The sequence below is a fragment of the Meles meles genome, chromosome 18 (assembly GCF_922984935.1).
Source record: "Meles meles chromosome 18, mMelMel3.1 paternal haplotype, whole genome shotgun sequence".
NCBI classification, from domain to species: Eukaryota; Metazoa; Chordata; class Mammalia; order Carnivora; family Mustelidae; genus Meles; species Meles meles.
Window position 1 is genome coordinate 27261472 of NC_060083.1, and position 19866 is coordinate 27281337.

Consider the following 19866-nt stretch of genomic DNA (forward strand, 5'->3'; position numbering starts at 1 on the left):
GAAGTTTGAACTGCATTTGAATGATGAACTGTTTTTATTTTTAGGAGAATATGCTTTTATATTATCCTTTAATTATTTTGATCTGGCCCTTTTCCCAGGAAAATTTTGTATGAGCTTTCCACTCTTCCCATCCACTGTCCTCTGGGCCATCCCATCCCACTGTCCTCTTCCCATCCACTGTCCTCTAGGCCGTGGGCTCCTCTCTCTTCATCAGGATACTAATTTCCACCACTTTCTGGGTTGGGTTTTTTCCCCTCTCACTGGATGTCCACTTTCTAAAAAATCTTTCTTGTTTTCTGCCATACAGTGCTCTGAAGTGATTGTTTCAGTATTTATTGTCTCCGTGCCTGTGGGCGGAAAGGCTTCCTGGAGGAGGGAAAGGTTTTAGACCTCCATCTCCTAGGGTGGCTGTTTGTTTGGAAGCATTAAATGGATAGATGAGAAGAAGCAAAGCCAGAGGTCTTTGCTGCATAGGAGAAGGGGCCCCCTTTAAACTCTGGGTTGATTCACCACCCACGGTGGCTAGATCTTTTAAGAATTTGTGTTTCTGACATGAAGCAACTCTCTGTGATTCCTGGAGAGTCTGAGAACATTCTCAGGAGCCCCAGTCTCCGAAGGCCAGAGAACCCTTGGGACTGCCCTCACTCCAGTCCAAGCCTCATGCGGCATCTCCAGTTTGAGCTGCCTCCCTGTGTTCAGTGGATGATCTCTCAGAAAGCAGAGAGATCCAGGAAAGGCCAGTTAGAAGCTATGAAAAGGGGCGCCTGGGTGGCTCAGTGGGTTAAGCCACTGCCTTCGGCTCAGGTCATGATCTCAGGGTCCTGGGATCGAGTCCCGCATCGGGCTCTCTGCTCAGTGGGGAGCCTGCTTCCCTCTCTCTCTCTCTGCCTGCCTCTCTGTCTACTTGTGGTCTCTCTCTGTCAAATAAATAAATAAAATCTTAAAAAAAAAAAAAAGAAGCTATGAAAAGGACACACGTCCCAGAAATTTTCTCAAGATGCTTGAGATGAGACTGTTCCTGCAAGGGATTTTTTTTTTTTCCCTTCAAAGGATTTTTAAAATCATTATTGTTTTAAAGCCATGTGAGAGCTAAACCTTAAGAAACATTCCTTCATTCTGTAAATATTATTTGAACATGGATTAGGTACCGAACACTGTCCTGGGCTGTAAGATGCACGGGCTCATTTTTCTGGGATTTACAACCTGATGGAGATGGCATGTTTGAGTACATAATGACTGTCGCTTTCTAAGAGCTGTTATAAAGGTGTACACAAGGGGCAGCAGAGGAATTGCTAAATTGCCTGGAGATATCCCAGAGGGCTTCCTAGAGGAGGTGGCATTGGACCCAATTCTTGCAGGATGAATACAAGATACACAAGCATGGGATAAAAATTAGCGGAAGGAGAAAGGGGGGAGGATTTTTTTAAAAATTATTTTTATTAACATTTAATGTATTATTTGCCCCAAGGGTACACGTCTGTGAATGTCAGACTTACACATTTCACAGCACTCACCATAGCACATACCCTCCCCAGTGTCCATAACCCAACCACCCTCTCCCTACCCTCCCAGCCCCCAGCAACCCTCAGTTTGTTTTGTGAGATGAAGAGTCTCTTATGGTTTGTCTCACTCCCAATCCCATCTTGTTTCATTGTTTTCTCCCCTACCCCCCAAACCAGGGGGGAGCATTTAAAAAGACATACTTTTTTCAAAAATGAAAAATGATAATATCAGTGATAACATTCATGGGCCCATGCACATGTAGAGAATCTGCTTGTCCAAGCCAGCTCCTGAGCCTATAAAGAGGCTGCTGAAACCAGAACATTTTCTGTCTCCTCGCTTCCCCCCATCGATCTAGAAGGAAGCGGAGGAGAGGTGGTTGTGGCTGGAGGATGGGCCAAAGTCTGGTTCTTCAAAACTCCAGAGACTAGGGCCCTGAGGTGGCCAGAGCCCAGATGTTTCCAGGCACCTGCAGTCAAGGCAGCCTGGCCAGTATGGGCATGTGTGCAGGGAGACTGCCTCCCCAGAAGGCAGCCCTCAGAGGCCTCCCCAAACTCTCTGGGCAGCTGTGAGGGAGCCTCACCCCTACCACAGACAAAACTAGTCAGTTCTGTTACCTCCACCCAAGTCAGACATGATGGTTTTGAGGATGTGTTGTTTGGGTTTGGTGTGTACCAAGAAGCTATGCAAAGATTGCTGATTAAGGAGGCTTCGTGTCTGTAGGCCTGTGGCCCGTGCCTCACATCCATACAACTTTGGGCAAGTCCTGTAAGCAGTCTGAACCTCAGTTTCTTCAGCTACAAAACGGAGAAGACCAGACTTCTTGCATGGAGATGTTGTGAGAATTAGATGGACCTTTTGGGTGCCCCACCACACCGGGGGCTCAATATACATTCATTGTTCATTGTCATTGACCTCTGTTAGGAGAGCAGGAAGAGCCTCCTGTGACTCCTGGGTCCTTGGGATTATCCTTACTGGCCTTGCCTCTTACTCTTGGTGACGCCACAGGGAGGAGAGGAGACCTTGAGACAGACATTCTCTGAGTGGGGAACTTCTTCCCCCCCCCCCCTTGCTGTCCCTCAGGTGGCTGTACTGGCCGGTGGCCATGGAGACCCAGTAATGTAAGAGGTGTGGAGCCACTTGGAAAAATATGGCCTCCCTAGGAATGTGGGTCCCCATCATCATCCTGACTAGCGGTAGATGTTCTGAAAGACTGTTGAGTGCCCCCTTAGGTTTTTACCCAGTCCCATCCTACAGGCAGGGAAGCAGGCAGGGTGGGGGTTGGAGGGGGAGAGTTAGGTAACTTGGCTTGGGCCCTCCATTAGCCAAAACTGAGGCAGTGGCTTCCTGCCCAGAGCTTGGGCAGGACCTCTCTGGAGGTATCTGAAGCAGTTGTTGGGAATCACTGAACACGGAGCCGTAAGAAGCCTGAGAATCCTCCAGCGTGCGTAGGACCCAAATCCTAGGCCCCAGGGGCAGGTTCAGACACTACTTAGAACTTGGCCAGTCGGCAACCAGTTCAGACGAAGCCCAGCACAGCCTGTAGCAGAGTCCCGAGTTCAGGCTGGTTAGAGGCCCACTGTTCCTGCGGATGGGCCAAAATGGAAAATGATCTCTAGACTGGTAGTAAGTTCCCCGTCGCTGGAGAGGTGTAGACTGGAAGACCACGTGGCAGGGTGTCGTAGAGTGAATTCGAGCATTAAATAGTGGCCTGACTCTGAACCTTGTAGAATTTTGGATAGAGTTGCCTCTGACACCTGCAGAGTGACTCCAGGAACCAAGAAAGAAAAACATCAAGGTCCAGAACCTGGGGACTGGGAGTTAGGAAGTGAATCTGTCATGTGTCCTTGCTCAGCAGGGTGGTTGGCCTCTATGTTTGTTCATCTGTAAAATGGAACTAATGACTCTGAACCCTGGTTCGTGCAGCTCTGAGGAAGACAAAAACAAAGTTCTCTTCTCCCACAGGTGAATAGTAAATCTCATTTAAACCACATGGGCTAGAGTGTCCCCAGTGGGTGAGCTACCACCTTTCATTCTTTCATTCAACAACAAAATGTATTGAGGGTCACTGTGTACCCAGATCCTGGGAATTGACGGGGAGCATCGCGTTGTCTACATGTATCTTTCTCCAACTCATTAAATGCCGTTGCTAGAAAGGTCCTGTGTTGGCAGTCTTCTGCATTTGCCGTCTGTCAAAAGCATAGGCAGATCCATAAGACCTTTCCTTCTTGGGCTGTTTCCCTCATAAATGGACACCTGGAGACACACACACACACACACACACACACAGACACAGACACAGACACACACACACACACACACACACACACACACCCCCCACTGCCTTTGAAATTATCCGAAATCTGAGAGCTACTTCTCTTTCTATTCGAAAACTCCAGTTACATTTATTCCCAAGTAACAGTGAATAGGTTTTGGGTTTTTCTAAGGGGATAACATCATAAGGTAGATGCCTAGGACGCATGAGGAGAGAGGAGCGCTGGGGAGAGCTGTTTTTAGTTTCTGAATATTTTTGTCTAAGATCAATATTTTGTCTAAGAGCATATTGTATCTTTGAGCCCTTTACCTCTAGACCTGAGACTTGGTTGAGCTCATCCTCTTGGACACCAAAATATAAGAGTTCAGGATTCAGAGGCTTGCTTCATGTCTGAGGGCCAGTGAGCCGATGAAAACACACTGCCACTCAGTGACTGGGCCACATGGGAGCTCCTTCAGAGAAAGGAAAGCGGTGGCTTTGGTGGAGTGAACCGAGGTGGGCAGTGAGGGGCCTGTTGTGGGCTTCCCCTCTGGACCCCATGGCCCCACACGTTATAACGACAGATGGCAAAGCTTAGGGGAGAGGAATAAAGGTGTTTTTGTCTGTCTGTCTATCTGTCTATCTGTCTGCCAAGTGAAGGCTACAGACCCTATCAAATCTACTCCTTTCTCTTTTCAGAGTTCAACCAGACAGTCCAGAGTTCTGGAAATATGACAGACAAAAGCAGTCAGGATCAGCTGCTGTTTCTCTTTCCAGAGTTCAGTCAACAGAGCCAGGGGCCTGGGCAGTCCGATGACGCCTGCTCTGAGCCCGCCAACAAGAAGATGCGTCGCAACCGGTTCAAATGGGGGCCCGCGTCCCAGCAAATCTTGTACCAGGCCTACGACCGGCAAAAGAACCCCAGCAAGGAAGAGAGGGAGGCCTTAGTGGAGGAGTGCAACAGGTAACACCACCAGAAGCTCACTTGAGCAGGCAGGCAAGCACATGGACCTGAGATCCATCCCTACAGTGCTGGGGTATTGAAGTACTGGTTATCCAGCTAAGTGTGGCTGTGGCAGGGTTTCCCAAAGTGTGGTCCATGGAACCCTGATTTCACATTATTAACAAATAAGCTTGAAACTTCAAGTACATTCTTCCTCCTGGGGAGTCGTGACCCACGTTCACCTTAAAAGGACCCGGAGAAGGCCTAGAGTTGAGAAACGAGAAATGTACATCGCTTTGTTGAGTTGATTGTGAGGCAAGGGGTACTTAAACGATGAACTGTTATTGTAGGGAAGATAATTTGGAGGTTGCTGGTCCAAAAATAAGATGTCAGTAGGATGAGAACCAGTGTTTGACCTCCATGCAGACCAGGGAAAAACGGTCCCTTAGCCAGAGACTGGCTCTGGCTTTGACCAACTTACTGGTCCAGGAGGAAACTTGGCAGAAAAGAATTGGTTAGATCTGTCCCGGGCACTCTGCCCGCACTGCTTAGAATTCTTTTTGTATCTTAACAACCACATATAATTTTAAAGAAAATGATTAGAAATCCTTGGGATATCTTTTTTATTTTTTTTTTCATTCCTGCCACCCTCCGTGACTCCAACATTAACTTTGACTTCCTGAAAAGTCTGGTCTGCAAAAGGTGGGGGACACCGGGGTGGCTCAGTCAGTTAACCGTCCGACTCTTGATTTCAGCTCCAGTCATCATGATCTTAGGGTCGTGAGATCTAGGCCCATGTCAGGCTCTTCACGGGGCATGAAGCATGCATGAGGTTCTCCCTGTCCCTCTCTCTCTGCCCCTCCCCCCTTTCTTGTAGGAGAGCTTGTACTCACCCTCAATAAATGAAATGAAGTGAAATGAAATGAAAAGAAAAAAGAAGTCTGGTCTTTGCTCTGGCCAAGACCTGCGGGCTCTCTGTCCACCTCTGGGCTGGCTCTGACAACAGGATATGGCTAGGGAGCTGAAGCGAGGAAAGGACATGTCACAGAATCCCCAGGCTGTGCTCTGTCCCTAGGGGGGCTAATGAGAAGCCCCCCTAGCACCCAGCAGTGTCTAAGAGTCCCTCTCCCACCTGGCCACCGTGTCCTCCTCTCACCGCTCCCAGCCTGCCCTTTGAAGAGGATTCCTGTCACACATCCCTGACACCCTTTTGGGGCTATCTGAACCCTAAACGACCAGAAATCCCTCAAAGAGGTTCAGATGGAACTAGAGAAGGATTTCACTTTTTGCAGGTTGGGAAGAGTAGCTACGTAAGATATCAAGAGGCCCTGTCTGGACCCTCTCCCTGCATTACCTGCCCGTCGGCTGCTCTCTCTGTGTTGGGAGCCACACCAGAGGCCTAAGCCTCTCATTCCGGGGCCACAGAGCTCGTGCGGCCTGTTTTCGGCCCCACTCCATTCAGAGACCTCCGTGGGCTGGACGTCTCTCAGAACAGGCTTTTCCCAGGCCCCACCTCTGTCCTTGGCCTCTTCACGCTCCTGAGCAGGAGCACTGAGATGTTGTGTCTGGGGCCAAGGACCAGCAGGCCTCCCTCTGGCTGCTCTCACTCACCTTCTTCCCCCGCTTCCCCCTCCCCCGTCCATCCTCAGGGCAGAATGTTTGCAGCGAGGTGTCTCCCCCTCCAAAGCCCACGGCCTGGGCTCCAACCTGGTCACTGAGGTCCGTGTCTACAACTGGTTTGCAAACCGCAGGAAGGAGGAGGCGTTCCGGCAGAAGCTGGCCATGGATGCCTACAGCTCGAGCCAGACGCACAGCCTGGACCCCCTGCTCTCCCATGGCTCTCCCCACCACCAGCCCGGCGCCTCTCCTCCAAACAAGCTGCCAGGTAAGCCCGGCCCAGGCCCCCGTGCCTCCGAGGCCCAACCACCCTGCTTCTCCCCACCAGTCTGGGCTGGCGCAAGGTTTTTCCCCTGAGGAGGAAATGGCGGGATGGTGCTAGGGCTGGCCCCCTCCCTTGGCCAGAATGTTCTTGGGAGAACAGTGTGTGGCTGCACTCAGGTTTCCTCTGAGTCCTTGCTCAGACTCTGCGGAGCCCCTCTTCCCCAGCCTTCTCTGGGTTTCCTTCCTTCTCCCTGGGTGGCTGCTGACTCAGCAAAGCAGGGCGACTGTCGGTGAGACGGAGAGGCTGCCTTGTTGGCACTCCACATCTGAACTACAGGGTCCCCTCTACCCTGTCCAGATCCCATGCCGGGGCTCCATCCAGCCCTAGCAGGGGGAGCCCAGAGGCCTGTGGGAAGGGCCACTCTGCTGGCAGTCTCTTGCTGGCTTCGGTGCTCTGCCAGAGTTAGTGCAGAATCTCACCTGATAGCTTTGCAGGGCTGAGATGGCCCAAACTGGTTGAGTCCCTACTGTGTGCTGCTGTGTGCCGGGCCCCCGGCCTGCATTAGGCGTCTTTGCTACCGGGTGTGGGCTTGTCGGGCTCAAAGCCTACATCATCACTGTGGGAAAGCACCCCTATATGCTGAGTGGTGCATCAGGCCTGGTCTGAGGCAGAGCACTTCTCCCCCCCTCCCCAGGGCTTAGTCCTTCCTGGAAAGCCGGCTGCCCAGCGTGAGGGTGCTTATTGAGGCTGGCTTGGTGTCTGTATAGAAAGAGGATGGCATGATCTGCCCCCTGCTCTGGGAAAGGGTTTGCAAAAGGAGAACCAGGCCTCATTTGCAACTCTGCCTGCTGCTTGCTGTGCTGCTGGGAGCCGCCTGAGGTCCGGGGCTGGCCTCAGTGCTGGAGGGCCCTGGCTGGGCAGTGGCCAGGCATTTGTTCAACACGCTGCTCCCACAGCATGACTGCTTCCAGGGTGTCTGGGTACCTGGGCCAGGGCTGGGGCCTTCTTGGGACCCCACTCCCGCAGAAGGGAAAGGTTCAGCCACAGGGAGAAGGTTCAGGTTATTCTTGAAAGGCCAAGAAGCCCCTGCCCCCGCTGCGCCAACCCCGAAGAGCACTAGCCTGATGGCAGAGTAAGGCCATCCTGTAACGGAAATTCAAAGCAGGGTTCAGAGGGCAGAGCAAACGGCATGTGGCCAGCACGGAGCATGACTGGGGCACTTGCTGCCCGCCCGCGGTGATCCACGGAGCAGGGGCTGGAGCGGTGGGGGGCGTGGTTGGGGCAAGGGGCATTATTGAGAAGACAATGGCTATTGTGTTGGGACCTGTGATCTCCACACCAAAGTCAGGGAGCCTGCAAGCCGAACAAAGGCCGGGCAGCTTTCTGACAAGCTGGGGTTGTGGTGAGGTCACCACGGGGTCGTTGGCGGAGGCCTTCTGTATACTGACAGGAGGACACGCAGAGCGGGGCCAGAGCGGCCGGGCAGGTCCTGGAAACTGAGCAGGGTGCATGCCAAATACAGCCCAAGAACCCTCTGATTGGGGTCCCGGGACGCATGGTCCCCTCGAGTGGGTTCTCTGGGGTCCCCCCACCAGGTCTTGGCCTTTGACAAAAATCATGGAATGCTAGAAGTGGGAGGAGCTTGAAAGAAGGAAATGGAGACCCAAACAAAGCAGTGACTTGGCAAAGTTAAGAGAGCGAGGGTGGCAGACGTGCCTAGAACTCGGGCCTGCCGATTCCCACTTGGCACCCCGCAGGTGCATGTGCGTCCTGCCCACAGGAGCTTCTCGTCTCCTTGGGAAGGCATCGCGCTGGCATGGAATACACAGGACCATCTAGGGCCCAAGGCTGTCATCCAGGGCTTCGTGTGTGTTTCTAGGGAGAGACTCCTATTTATAGAGCAATAATGAGGGGACACTGTGTGTGTTCACAGTGGCCGCCTTCCCCTCTGCCTGAATTTTCACTCGGGGCTCATCGTGGCCGTCCTTGTCCATCCCCAGAGAGGGGCTTCTCTGGACTTGGTTCTGAATCCAGCCCCTAGCTAGCCAGGCTGATCCCCACAGCGGCAGGGTGACCCAGTCGTGTCACTTCTCCAGGTCTGACTTGCCGGTCTGTAGAACAAAGAAAGAGGACCTGCCTCATCGGCCCTCATGAGAATTAAATGAGAGAATGTGTAAACACCCTCTTTCCCAATAAATGGTGACACGACGCTCATTATTGCTGCCGTTCTGATGAGCAGCCGCAGAAAGAAAGGCAGGCAGCAGCCATCCGTTTCCTTCTTTCACACCCGGGTGGGGCATCGTCTCCTAAGAGGCGGTGACATGCTCTCTGAGGCCATCCTGGGGTCTGGGGTGCAGGACGCTGGGAGGTGTGACTGCCCCCCCCCCCACTCAGGCTGCTGGGGTAGCACGGGAACTGGGCCGGGGCTCCTAGGGGACACACCCCAGGCTCGGCAGACAGCAGGCTGGAGCCCCGTGCTCAGGGTGGGCTGCGTATGGTCTGCAGAGCTGGCGATGTGCTTCCTATTGGTATGGCCTCTGGCCAAGCCCGGAATGTACCTGGACACAGAATACAAAAAGAGCTCTGGGGGGGCCAGGGAGAAACCAAGACCCAGAGTCAGCATCAGCCCTAGTACTCTCTAAGGCTGAGCCTGGGGTGGGGGGCAGGGAGACAAGGCCCCAGTCCCCCTACTCCGCTCTCCTGCCCTCCCCCCCACCCCCGCACGGGAACCACGAGCCCCCGGGGGCACCCGAGAAACCCATCCTCCCCTTGACCCTTCTTCCTGGAGAAGACAGCATCCCGTTTCTAACGAGCCCCTGGTCTTGCGGCCAGTGTCGGTGGGTTGCATGCCACTTGCCCACAGTGACCACAGTGTGACCCGGGGGCTGGAATGTCCCGCACAATAGGAGTGGCAGGGGGAGCACTCTGCCTCTGTCAGCAGCTGATTGGTTACAAGGTGCCCCACAAACACCCTGTCAGCAGAATCAGCTGTTTTCGGGGGCTGCCCCTCCCGCCTTTACAATCACACACCAGCATGCGGCCCAGGGTTGTCATGGCTTTGTCCCCCTTATGCATGCTTAATTGACAATTAAGTTGGGGCTTTGAACCAGCCTGGCTGCCGCTGATGGGCCTTCATCTTTCCAGGGAGAGTCACAGGGGCACCCTTTGTTTGCTCTTCTTGGGGGCCTGAAGTTACTGTAGCGGGCTGCCGGCAGCCATTTATCTTCAGCCTGGAAGGCCTTTATCTGCAATCCCCCCCCCCCCCCCCCCATTCCAGCTCTCGCCAGCAGGAGCTGTCCCTGGTTAGAGGCCCCATGACAGCCCATTCTGAGGCCATTGAGGAGGCCCGGAGTGATGGCCCCTATCTCCATTCTGGAGCGGAATCAAGAGAAAGGCCCCCAAAAGGTCAGAGAGCAGGGCTGTGGCAAGGAAAGGGACTGGTTGGAGACAGGTGCTTGTATTGATTGGCTCAAGGAGGAGGAGGAGGAAGTTGGCCTGGAAGGGAAGCCGGGCTTGGGCCAAGGCTAGGGATCCAGCTGCATGAGCTGTGGGGCTCCGTGCAGCCTCTGCTCCAGTCTGCAGCCGACTCACCTGGCCAGCTTGCCAGGGAGGGGCAGAGGTCCTCATCAGCCTTCGTTCATCCCACATGTCGTGTCCTTGCTCTTACACCATCTTTTGGGGAGATTGAGGTTCATCCTCCTAGAAAGAAAGTGAGGTACAGAGGTGAGAGGGAGCCCTTCCAGAATAATCTTTGGATACCCTGACCGACAGCCTTTTTACATGGGGGACTTCATTTCTGTGGCCGCTTTCTCTTGCCTCCCTTCGAACTCTGTGGCCCCCTCTCCAAGCCCAAGGTGGACTTGATTGGCCCAGTGGTCAGATCAGAGCTTGAAACCCCTTGAATCCTGCTACCCACTTCCCCTCACTTGGCCCCTTTCACACGTCCTCCCCAAGTCACCCACCAGAATCTAAGCCTGGGTCTTAGACAAATTGAACCCTGGGCCAGGATATCTGTGTGGTTGCTGCTGTTTTTCCCTGATGCAGAAATCGGTAGGACGGGAGGAAATCTCCAAAGTGCCCAACGGAAGGATTGTGGCTGCCTGTGAATAATCATAACATCTAGTGTTTATTAAATATTTCCTGGGTCCCAGGCCCTGGGCCGAGCACCTATATGCATCATCTCAGTTAAGCCTCACAGCAACATTGTAAGGGTAGAAACCTTCTGTCCCCACACCCCCATTCTTCCAGTCAAGGAAGGGGAGAGGTTTAGAAGGTAGATAATTTGCCCAAGTTCATATAGTTAGTAAATGGTAGACAAGTTTAGAACTGTAACACAATCTGCTAAGAACTTTGCAGGCATGGAAACACACACTACACACACACACACACACACACACACACACACACACACTCTCTCTCTCTCTCTCTACCCCCATAGTCCCTTCTTCTCCCACATTCTTACTGCTCCCCTCTGAATGACAAAAAGGCTTTAGGAGAGCTGGGCCAAGAATGGAGGGGTCTCCCAGTCTGGCTGGTTTACTGCTTCCCGCCTGCCCGCCCCGCCCCGTTGCCCCTGACCAAGGAAGATTCTGCACCTGCCCCGGCAAGAAATTCAAGCCCCCTATTTCATGAACCCATCCCCATCTGGGTAGGGATTTGAACTGCCCTTGTAGTCAGCCCTGTCTGGGGCACTAAATGCCTTAACAGCTTAATGGGGCCCAGAGACAGCCTGGGCATCTCAGCTCCCCTCTGGAGCTCCGCCCCCTCCCGGGGCCGCAGACAAGGGGCGGGGTTTATGAGGGCGGCTGTAAAAATATTCATCTCCACGGCAAAAGTCCCCCTGGCAAATAAGCCCCATTGTCCCTAAGTAACAGATCATTGCAGTTCAGAAAAGAAACAAATCCTGCCTTGAAACATCTGGTACTTCAGGAACCGCTTTGGTACAGACTGGGAGCTGAGCGCTTCTCCTCGTGTGGGGACTTTATCTGACGGCCGTTTTATCTGCGAAATTTGAAGGTCGTTTATCTTGTGGTACCACCCCATGGGCAGCCACTAGATTGAGGAAGACAATCAGGATATTAATGAGATTAAGAGGCCCAGCCTTCAGAGGCTTCTGCTGGCAACCTCCTTGTGATAATTGTGGCCCGACCCTGGTCTGCATACAAAGGCACCTGGCTGTGGGCTGGCGGGGCTCGGAGGCACTGCACAGAGGGGCTGGAGATACGGAAGCGCTATCGCAGTAGGCAGCCTGGTGGGCCATACCTAATCATCCCCTTGAAGGACCCTTAGATGATTCAAGGACTCCTTGTTGTCTCCAGTCAGCTCGAAGGAGGAAGGAAGCTGCGGCAAGGGCAGAGCCCGGGCCAGCAGGTTCCTGGAGAAGTGCCCTTGGAATCTGTTGAAGTTTTGTTTTCTTTTTTTTTCTTAAAGATTTTGAGAGAGCACACCCGCACAGAGGCAGGAGCAGCAGGGAGGGGCAGGGGCAGAGGAAGAGACAGACTGCCCTGGGGCTCGATCCCAGAACCCTGAGATCACGACCTGAGCCCAAGGCAGATGCTTAACAGAGCCAACCCTGGAGCCCCTGGTTGTTGAAGGTTGAAGCGAACTTCTTGATATGAAGGCCCAAGATCTGGCATTTTGCCTCTACCCACTTTCAAGGAGAAGTACAAGCACAAATGGGGAAGATATATAGATGTAGATATGAATGAAACATAACCCCACAATAAGGTCAAATCAGGCATTCAGTTGTGGTTATCCTAGCGGTCATGGGAACTCTGGTGTAGGGGTTGGCAAACTTACCCTGGAAAGAGCTAGACAGCAAATATTTTAGGCTTTTCAGGCCCTATAGTCTCTTTTCACAATTGCTGGACTCTGCAGAATAAAAGCAGCTCTGGACCATATGTAGGTGAGCGAATGTGAGGGTCTTCCAGCAACTCCTGATATATGGGAATGAAGTTTGAATTTCCTATGATTTTCAAACATCACAAAATGCTCTCCTTTTAACTTTCCCCCCAACCATTTGAAAATGTAAAAACCACACTGAGCTGATGGGTCCTACAGAAACTGGCTGCTTTGGAGTGTGGGCCACAGTTGGCTGACCCCCACTCTAGGATGATGGTTCCCAAACTTTGTCACACCTTAGAAATCAACTAAGGAGCTTCTAAAAATCCCAGTGCCCAGCCTGTGCCATAGACACCTGACCATCAGTAACCCAGATGTGTAATACACACTGAAGATGATCTGTGGACTTGCTTTTATGATCCAGTGGGCATAGCAACAGAATCACAGGCTATGGGGGAATACCTGAATTCCACCTTCAACCTGGCCACTCATGAGCTGTGTGACCCGGGGCAAATCTTTGCGATCACTAAGCCCTAGTTTCTCAATTTGTCCAATGGGGACACCAAGTCATACAGATGCCACAGGGATTGAATGAGATAATGTATGGAAACACCCTGGAGACTGCAGGTGCTCATAAATGGTAGCTAATGCCATTTCTTGCAGAGCCTTGTTTTGGGGTTCCCCCCTCCTTTCCCTCCATTCCTCTTGGAGGTCTTCCAATCCTAATTCTTAGGGAACTTTTTTAAAAGATTTTATTTGACACACAGAGAGAGTGCCGGTGCATGCTCAAGCAGGGGGAGGGAGAAGCAGGCTCCCCACTGAGCGAGGATCCCTAGATGTGGGGCTTGATCCCAGGACCTCCGGGAATCATGACCTGAGCCAAAGGCAGATACTTAACTGATTGAGCCACTCAGGCGCCCCCTGGCTTTTAGAGAATTTGTTTCCAACGAGATACTCATCTTGGTGTTTGAGGCCGGCTAAGTCTGGCCTCCCTCGTAGAATACTGTTTTTTATTTTTCCAAGGACGACTGCTCTATGACATCCATAGCATACTTCTAGGGCCATGTCCAGTACGATAGGCATGTAGTGCAAATAAGACTAAACAGGGAGAGAAAAGTGGGGAAGCGCTAAGGATCGTGGGGAGGGGCGGAGGCTCATGACCATGTAGTGGGAGGTCAGGTTCATAAGATGACCCTCCAGGGAGGCGAGAGCACCCTGCTTGTGAGTAATTAGCCCCGGGAACCTGCCAATTAGAGGGGGTGTGGTCCTTTCTTGGTGGAAGCCGGGTCTGAGAAACTTAATGGTCTTTGTTCTTAGGAGGGAAGCCCCCCCAAACTGCAGGCACAAAGAGCAGCGGAAAATGCGGGGAAACCTCAGAAGCTCCAGAGGGCTGATTTTTCTGGAAGCTCCTTCCCTCCACCTGTGAGCCAGCTTCTGCTCTAGACCCCTGCCCATTGCCCTCCGCTCTGGCTGCAGCTGCCAGACAAACAGGTCGTCAGTGAAGCTTGGTCTCTGATGCTTTCAGGAAGCCAAGAACCAACTTTCTTAGGACCCATACTCACGTCCTTCCCAGGTTGGAGGAACACGGAGCAGATCTCTTTGGTGTTTAATGACTTCCAGAGGGAAGTCTACACCCCCTGAGGCAAGCTGGCTACACGCAGCCCCTTCCCAGACCACACTCAGAAGGGTGTACCTCGGTCTCCAGGGGTAGCGCCCCAGAGAGGCTCAGGCTTGATCTGTGGTTCTTTCACTGTCTGGTGGTTACTTGTACTCTCTGAACCTCAGTTTCTTCATCTGTGAACTAGGGATCATGGTACCTGCCTCCTGAGGGCTGCTGAGCGTCTTAAGGATGATCCACCACCAGGTGTTGTTGGCTCTGGAGCCCTCCGGGCCTTGAGAGGGAGGAAGAGCTTTGCATTTCCCTGGGTTCTTGACAGGGGTGTGGCTTGGCAGTTTCACCCTGGAAGTTTCCCTTGTGCAGGAGCCCTGCTTCTCATTTGAGACATCAGAAATCATGAAATCGCAGTACTGGCAAGACCTGGGCTTCTCACATCTCCTTCCCAGGCCACATAAAAGGCATCTGGGGAGCTCATTAAAAACACCCTTGTCTCCCTTTTAAAATCAAAACCTGGCATGGGGGGGGGGGGCATCCGGCATGGGAAGTTTCAACAAATTCCTGAAGAGATGTGGAGGTCTGTAGTCAGGGCTGGATATCACGAGGCCTGATGGAACAGGAGGGTCATGAAGGGGTTGATGGTTGTCTGGATGGCCCTTTGCTGAGCTAGGAGAGGTGAGGCAACAGAAGGTAGGGCCAGAGACTCCAGAGCCATGATTGAGCAGGAGTGACCTTGGGCCAATCACTTCCCTTCCCTTCCTAGAGATTCTGGCAGATGAGGGTGTTGGACCTCTTGGGTCTGACAGATTATTATTTGGAGATTGGGGATCCTATGGAGTCTTGGGACACAGCAGCAGAGGAAGGTTGGCCATTGTGATATCTTATTGTTAAGCTCATTATCTGTCCCTCTCCCTGGCTCCTTCCCCATTTCAGGAACTGTGTGCTGTTACAATCCTTCCACCTTTATTAGGGACCATTAGAGCTTTACAGCACCAGCAGATTGGGTGGGGCCAGTCACAATAAACAGATTTATAATGGGTGGAAACGAGACACCTATCACTGTTGGAGGTTAACACTTTCAGGGCCTTTGAGTGGCAGCCGGCCTGCCCAGGCCTTCTGGCCCTGCGGGCGGCAGGGAGCCGCCTCCTGGCCAGCGCCTGTTGGCCCACACTGGCGATAAAGCCCAGGGAGTTCTTCCTCAGTGTGGGTGGGAAACCTCTAAATAACATCTCTCATGTGTGTAACATTGATTTGCACAGTGGGCACAAAATAGCTGCTGAATTTATCTCAAGATGTTTCACGAATGGAAACATTCGAGTTTACAGATGGAAACAGATGGATCTGCTCCTCCTTCTGGAGAATCCTCCTGGTAGGTGACGTAGAGGGTTTGCATCCCTTCATGTCCAAGAGAAAGAAACAAACCAAGTAAGGCTGTTCTGTCTGCGAACAGAGCTGCTCCAGAAGGCTCTAGAACTGTGTATGTATTCTGAATGGTAGAATTCTGGGCTGTACCAGCATCTGAGCCCAAGTGGGCTTTCACCACCACTGGTCCACAGCTGGTGCCTGGCACAGGGCCGAGGTTCTGTGTATCTTGCCCTGATGAGGTCTGTCAGGGAGGGCTTCACGTCCAAAAAGGTGAATGCATAAATCCTCTTTTATTATCTGTTTCTCGGTTTTAAACTGAGCCTGTGGTATTTGTTTCATTTTACATAACATAGTATGTTGTTATTTAAAGCATGTGTTCCCTTTTCTAGAAACAGTATCATCCAGCCCTGTCTGCATCGATGCTGCTTAACCAGCATATACAGCCTAACACACACACACACACACGCACGCGCGTGCGCGCACACACGCACACACATGCACACACACGCACACCGTCCAACATTAAATGCTACCAGGAAGTTTTCAAAGAGCAGGAGTATTCATTCTCCCTTAATGTTCTCACTTAGTTTCTACTAGTTTAGTTTACAAGCTTAGTTAAGTCTGCTCATTTGATTTAGTTCTGTTAGCTTAATGTTCTGCTAGATTAGTTCTTAGGATCTCTTACCAACATCCCTTGGGCAAGAAAAGAGCTAGTATGGCTCTTCCTGAGGTTTTGTTGAGCAAGCTGAGGTCTAGGAAAGGAACTGGACGTTGTGCAGATCAGAGTCATTTGGCAAGATGGCTCTAAGCTGCTGCTGTCCTCGGGGATAAGCTTCTGCTATCCTGAGTGCTTTGCCAGTGCTCCTGGTTAGTGGAAGCCAGTAACCATCCAACCTCTGAAACCTCAGTGCATGACACCTGGTGCTGCCTGGGACTGGGGTCCTTGAGATGGTGACCAGTGGCTATCTGTCATGAGGATGGCGATGGTGATGATGCTGGCCGCGGTGATGAAGAGGCTGGGGTCTGGCCGGACGAGCTCCCATAAGGAGGCGGTTCCGACGCTTGCCAGGCCTCAAAGCATCTTCTCCCTGGGTGTCACTTCCCAGTAGGGCTCCGCTTATGAATAGGTCGCAGTGGAAAACCTCTCCTTTCTGAGACAGTTTTATGAGCCCTTCAGTCACAATACAGATGTCTGTTTTTAGGACCTTACTTTTGTGTGGACACCTAGTGGCTCAGTCTGCTGATGGCTTTATAGCCTTCCCCCGTTGCCCAGACCCACTAGAAGCATCATCATTCTCCTCGCCAGCCAAGCGCAGGGGCCTTTGTTGCAGCCACATTACCCCTCCCTGCAAAGGCTGCCTCTGAGAAAAGAGACCCCAGGAGCCAGACTGCAGCCGGGCTCTGTCTGTCCTCCCTGCCTTTACCCTAATGATGTCCACCATTAACCCTTCTCAGTTTTACTCCAACTTCCTTTGGAGAAAAAGGCATTTAAGTGACTCATGTTGCCACAGTAAATTCCCATTAATTAATCCTTCCTCAAAGTTACCCGATGAGGCCCCAAACTGGGTTCTAACAGGGTGAGTCTAAATTTGGCTTCCCACCCACAGCCCCAGACATTTAGAAATGGTCATCTTGTGCTTATGAAAGTACCCATTCCCATCCCCCTTAAGGCAGGAAATGGGGGTTAGGCTTAGGTCTCAAGAAATCAGGAATGGGTAGGCTCCCCACAGGTGCCCCACTGGCCCTTTTTTACACCAGGCAGAGCTCTGCCTGAGATCTCTGCTGCTTCATACGTGATACTTATGCCGCTGTGCACCAACCTCGGGCCTTCAAACTCCAAGTCACCCAAACGTGTCTGTGCTCTATCTACCTCGATGATCTTTTACTCTCTTTCTCCTCCTCTCTCGCTCCCCCTTCTCCCTTCTTTAAGAGGCATGGCTCCCACTGACCTCAGCAAAACCAGGAGATCTAGAGGAGAGATGTATCCCACTCCCACTTCTCCACCGTTCTGTTCAGCAGACCGACAGCATGGGTCCTGCACAGGGCTGGAGCGTAGGTCATTCATTCATCAGCTGCTTGTACCAACAGTATGTACTGAGTGCCTACATGGCTAGGCTCCCAGCGCCTGGGTGGCTCAGTCAGTTTAGCATCTGCCTTTGGCTCAGGTCATGATCCCAGAGTCCTGCAGGATCGAGTCGCACACTGGGATCCCTGCTCTGCGGGGAGTCTGCCCCTTCTCCCCCTGCCGCTCCCCTTGCTTGTGCGCACATGCTCTTTCTTTCAAATAAAAATGGAACCTTTAAATAAATGAAAATAAAAATAAGCGGGCTAGGCCCTGTGTGAGGCGCTGAGGACACGGTGGAGAAGGCAAGCAAGGTCTTGCCCTCATTGGGTGTACATTCCAGCAAGAGATACAGCCAAGCATCAAGTAAACAAAACCATTTCAAACCATTGGTGGCTCATGATGGAACCCAGCATACCTGGAATCGATTCAGGGTCTACGGGGAAGAGGAAGAAGGGTCAGCTTCGGAGGGATGACAAGGAGCCAGAGATAGTGAAAATAACCTCTTCTTCATGGAACCTCAGTTTTCCATTCTGTCAAATGGGCATCTGTGACACACGGAGAGCAGCGTGTGTAGGACACTCACAGAGGTGAAGACTTCTTGAGCTCTCAAGGGCCAGCCTGGCCGCTTTGTCTTGTAGCCGCGGACTCTAGGCTGAAGTGCTCATTGCCAGTTGTCTGATGTTTACCTGCAGAGACTGGCGCTGGGGTAAGGACCCGGCGGGGTGGCCAGGGCGGGCCTTGTGGGGAGGACAGGCAGAGTTTCTGTTGCCCTTCTACCTCCCCACATGTGTGATTTTCTCAGGCGCTCTGTACATGTTAGGGTCTGTTCTCAGCCAAGATGCTTTAATGGAAGACGACTTTTTTCCCCCTTTTCTTTTCTTGGTTCCCTCTGCTTTGATTTTTATAAGAGAACCAGTTTGTGGGCTTCCCTTAAGTATCACTCCACTTTTACTTCTTGAGTTCAAGAGTGTTTACCGTCCCCGCGGGCCTGTCTGTGTTTCTGCCCTTACGAACTGGCCTCCTCACTGAGCCACCTCAGGCAGAAGGCGATGTGGAATTGAAACCAGCCTAGTGTTTGAACTGCTTTCATCTTACATCAGCTTTTTCCTCTCAGGCTTTCAGATTTTTAATCTCCTAAACTCTCTGCAAACATTAATCTTGTTGCCCAGAGTGGAGGAAATAGGACTAGGAACTGGCAGGAGTCCCGTGTCGCCGATGAGGACACTGAGGCAGCAGGGCTGTCTCCTGTGTGGAAAGCTCTCATTGCTGGAGTTCTCAGTCACACACCAGGGAACGGTGAACCTTCTTTTATCCCAGATGAGCATCTCAGAAGTTCCCGAGACGGAATCATGTGTGTCTCTGCCTCTTTTCCTCAAGAAAGTGACTCCTCTGTGGGAAAAGGGGGAGTGGATTGCTATGGACACGTTACCGGGCCCCCATCAGGACTGGCCTCATTCCTCCTGGCCCCCTCCCCAGCCCAGAGTTCTGGCGTCATAGCAAAGACAGCTCTGTCTGCCCATAATTGATGGACAGGGTTGTTTCCTTTTCTCCTTCACACGCTCCCTCTTGCCTGGGCTTAAGTTCCCAGTTTCTAGACCCAACAGGGTTGGGCTGTGCTCTGCATGAGGTTAGAAACACACGGGAAGAATGTGTGTGACAGAGCCCTGGCCCGTTGAGTAATGTTTACTCTGTTGGTGGCTGGGACGCTTGTTCGTGCTGGCAAAGGTCCATCGGTCGGAGGAACATTCCTGCATTATCAGGGGATGGGAGATTGGCTTGGAAATGTCAAGGGTGAAAGGCATCCCACCAGATTCTGGGTACAACTCACAGACCCCAGGAAAATGGACCCCCTGGCTTCAGTGCCAGAGGCCACGCGGGGGCAAGCTGAGCTTCACAATTGCCCAGGAAGCCCGCCTCCCTCTTCCCCCCATTTCCTATGAAAGAGCGATTCTGGTCATGTTTCCCGGGCTGACATGGCTCTTCTGTTTGCCCAGCTTTTTCTCTCCCCGGAAAACCCGGTGCTTCGCTCACCTTATTTTACTCACTCATTATTCTGGCTTCTGAGGAAGGACGATCCATATGGCCATCTTGTAGATAAGAATGCCGAGATGACCAAGTTGACTGGCCCAGGATCATCAAGGCAGAGAGACAGACAGAATTCGTTTCAAGTGTCTCAATGCTGATGGCCTGTTGATTTCTGGAATTGTGGCATTCCGGCTATTTTTAGAAGCTCTTAGAGAGCTGTAGTTCTCGCCCCCTGAAGCACAGGTTTCTGAAAAGTCCTTGTGGTTAATTACACCCTGAGCGGATCCTCTCCTGGGTCCTGCTGCAAGGCAGTTGTGTCTGGCCTCGAACACAGGTGCATGGCCAGTTCTGTAGAAGCTGACATTGACATCAGAAA

At 52.1% G+C, this 19866-nt stretch overlaps 1 protein-coding gene across 5 annotated transcripts in view; it reads left to right on the top strand.

Annotated features, from left to right (window-relative positions):
* Window positions 1-19866, top strand: part of HNF1B (HNF1 homeobox B) — a 52096-nt gene that overhangs the window by 5795 nt on the left and 26435 nt on the right. For 3 of the 5 annotated variants that reach the window (XM_045985619.1, XM_045985621.1, XM_045985622.1), the window contains exons 3-4: window positions 4532-4718; window positions 6347-6582. In XM_045985619.1, the coding sequence (XP_045841575.1) occupies window positions 4532-4718; window positions 6347-6582 (423 nt within the window). Of the gene's footprint in view, window positions 1-4453; window positions 4719-6346; window positions 6583-19866 lie in introns of all 5 variants that reach the window. The other 2 variants (XM_045985617.1, XM_045985618.1) reach the window with 1 other exon arrangement.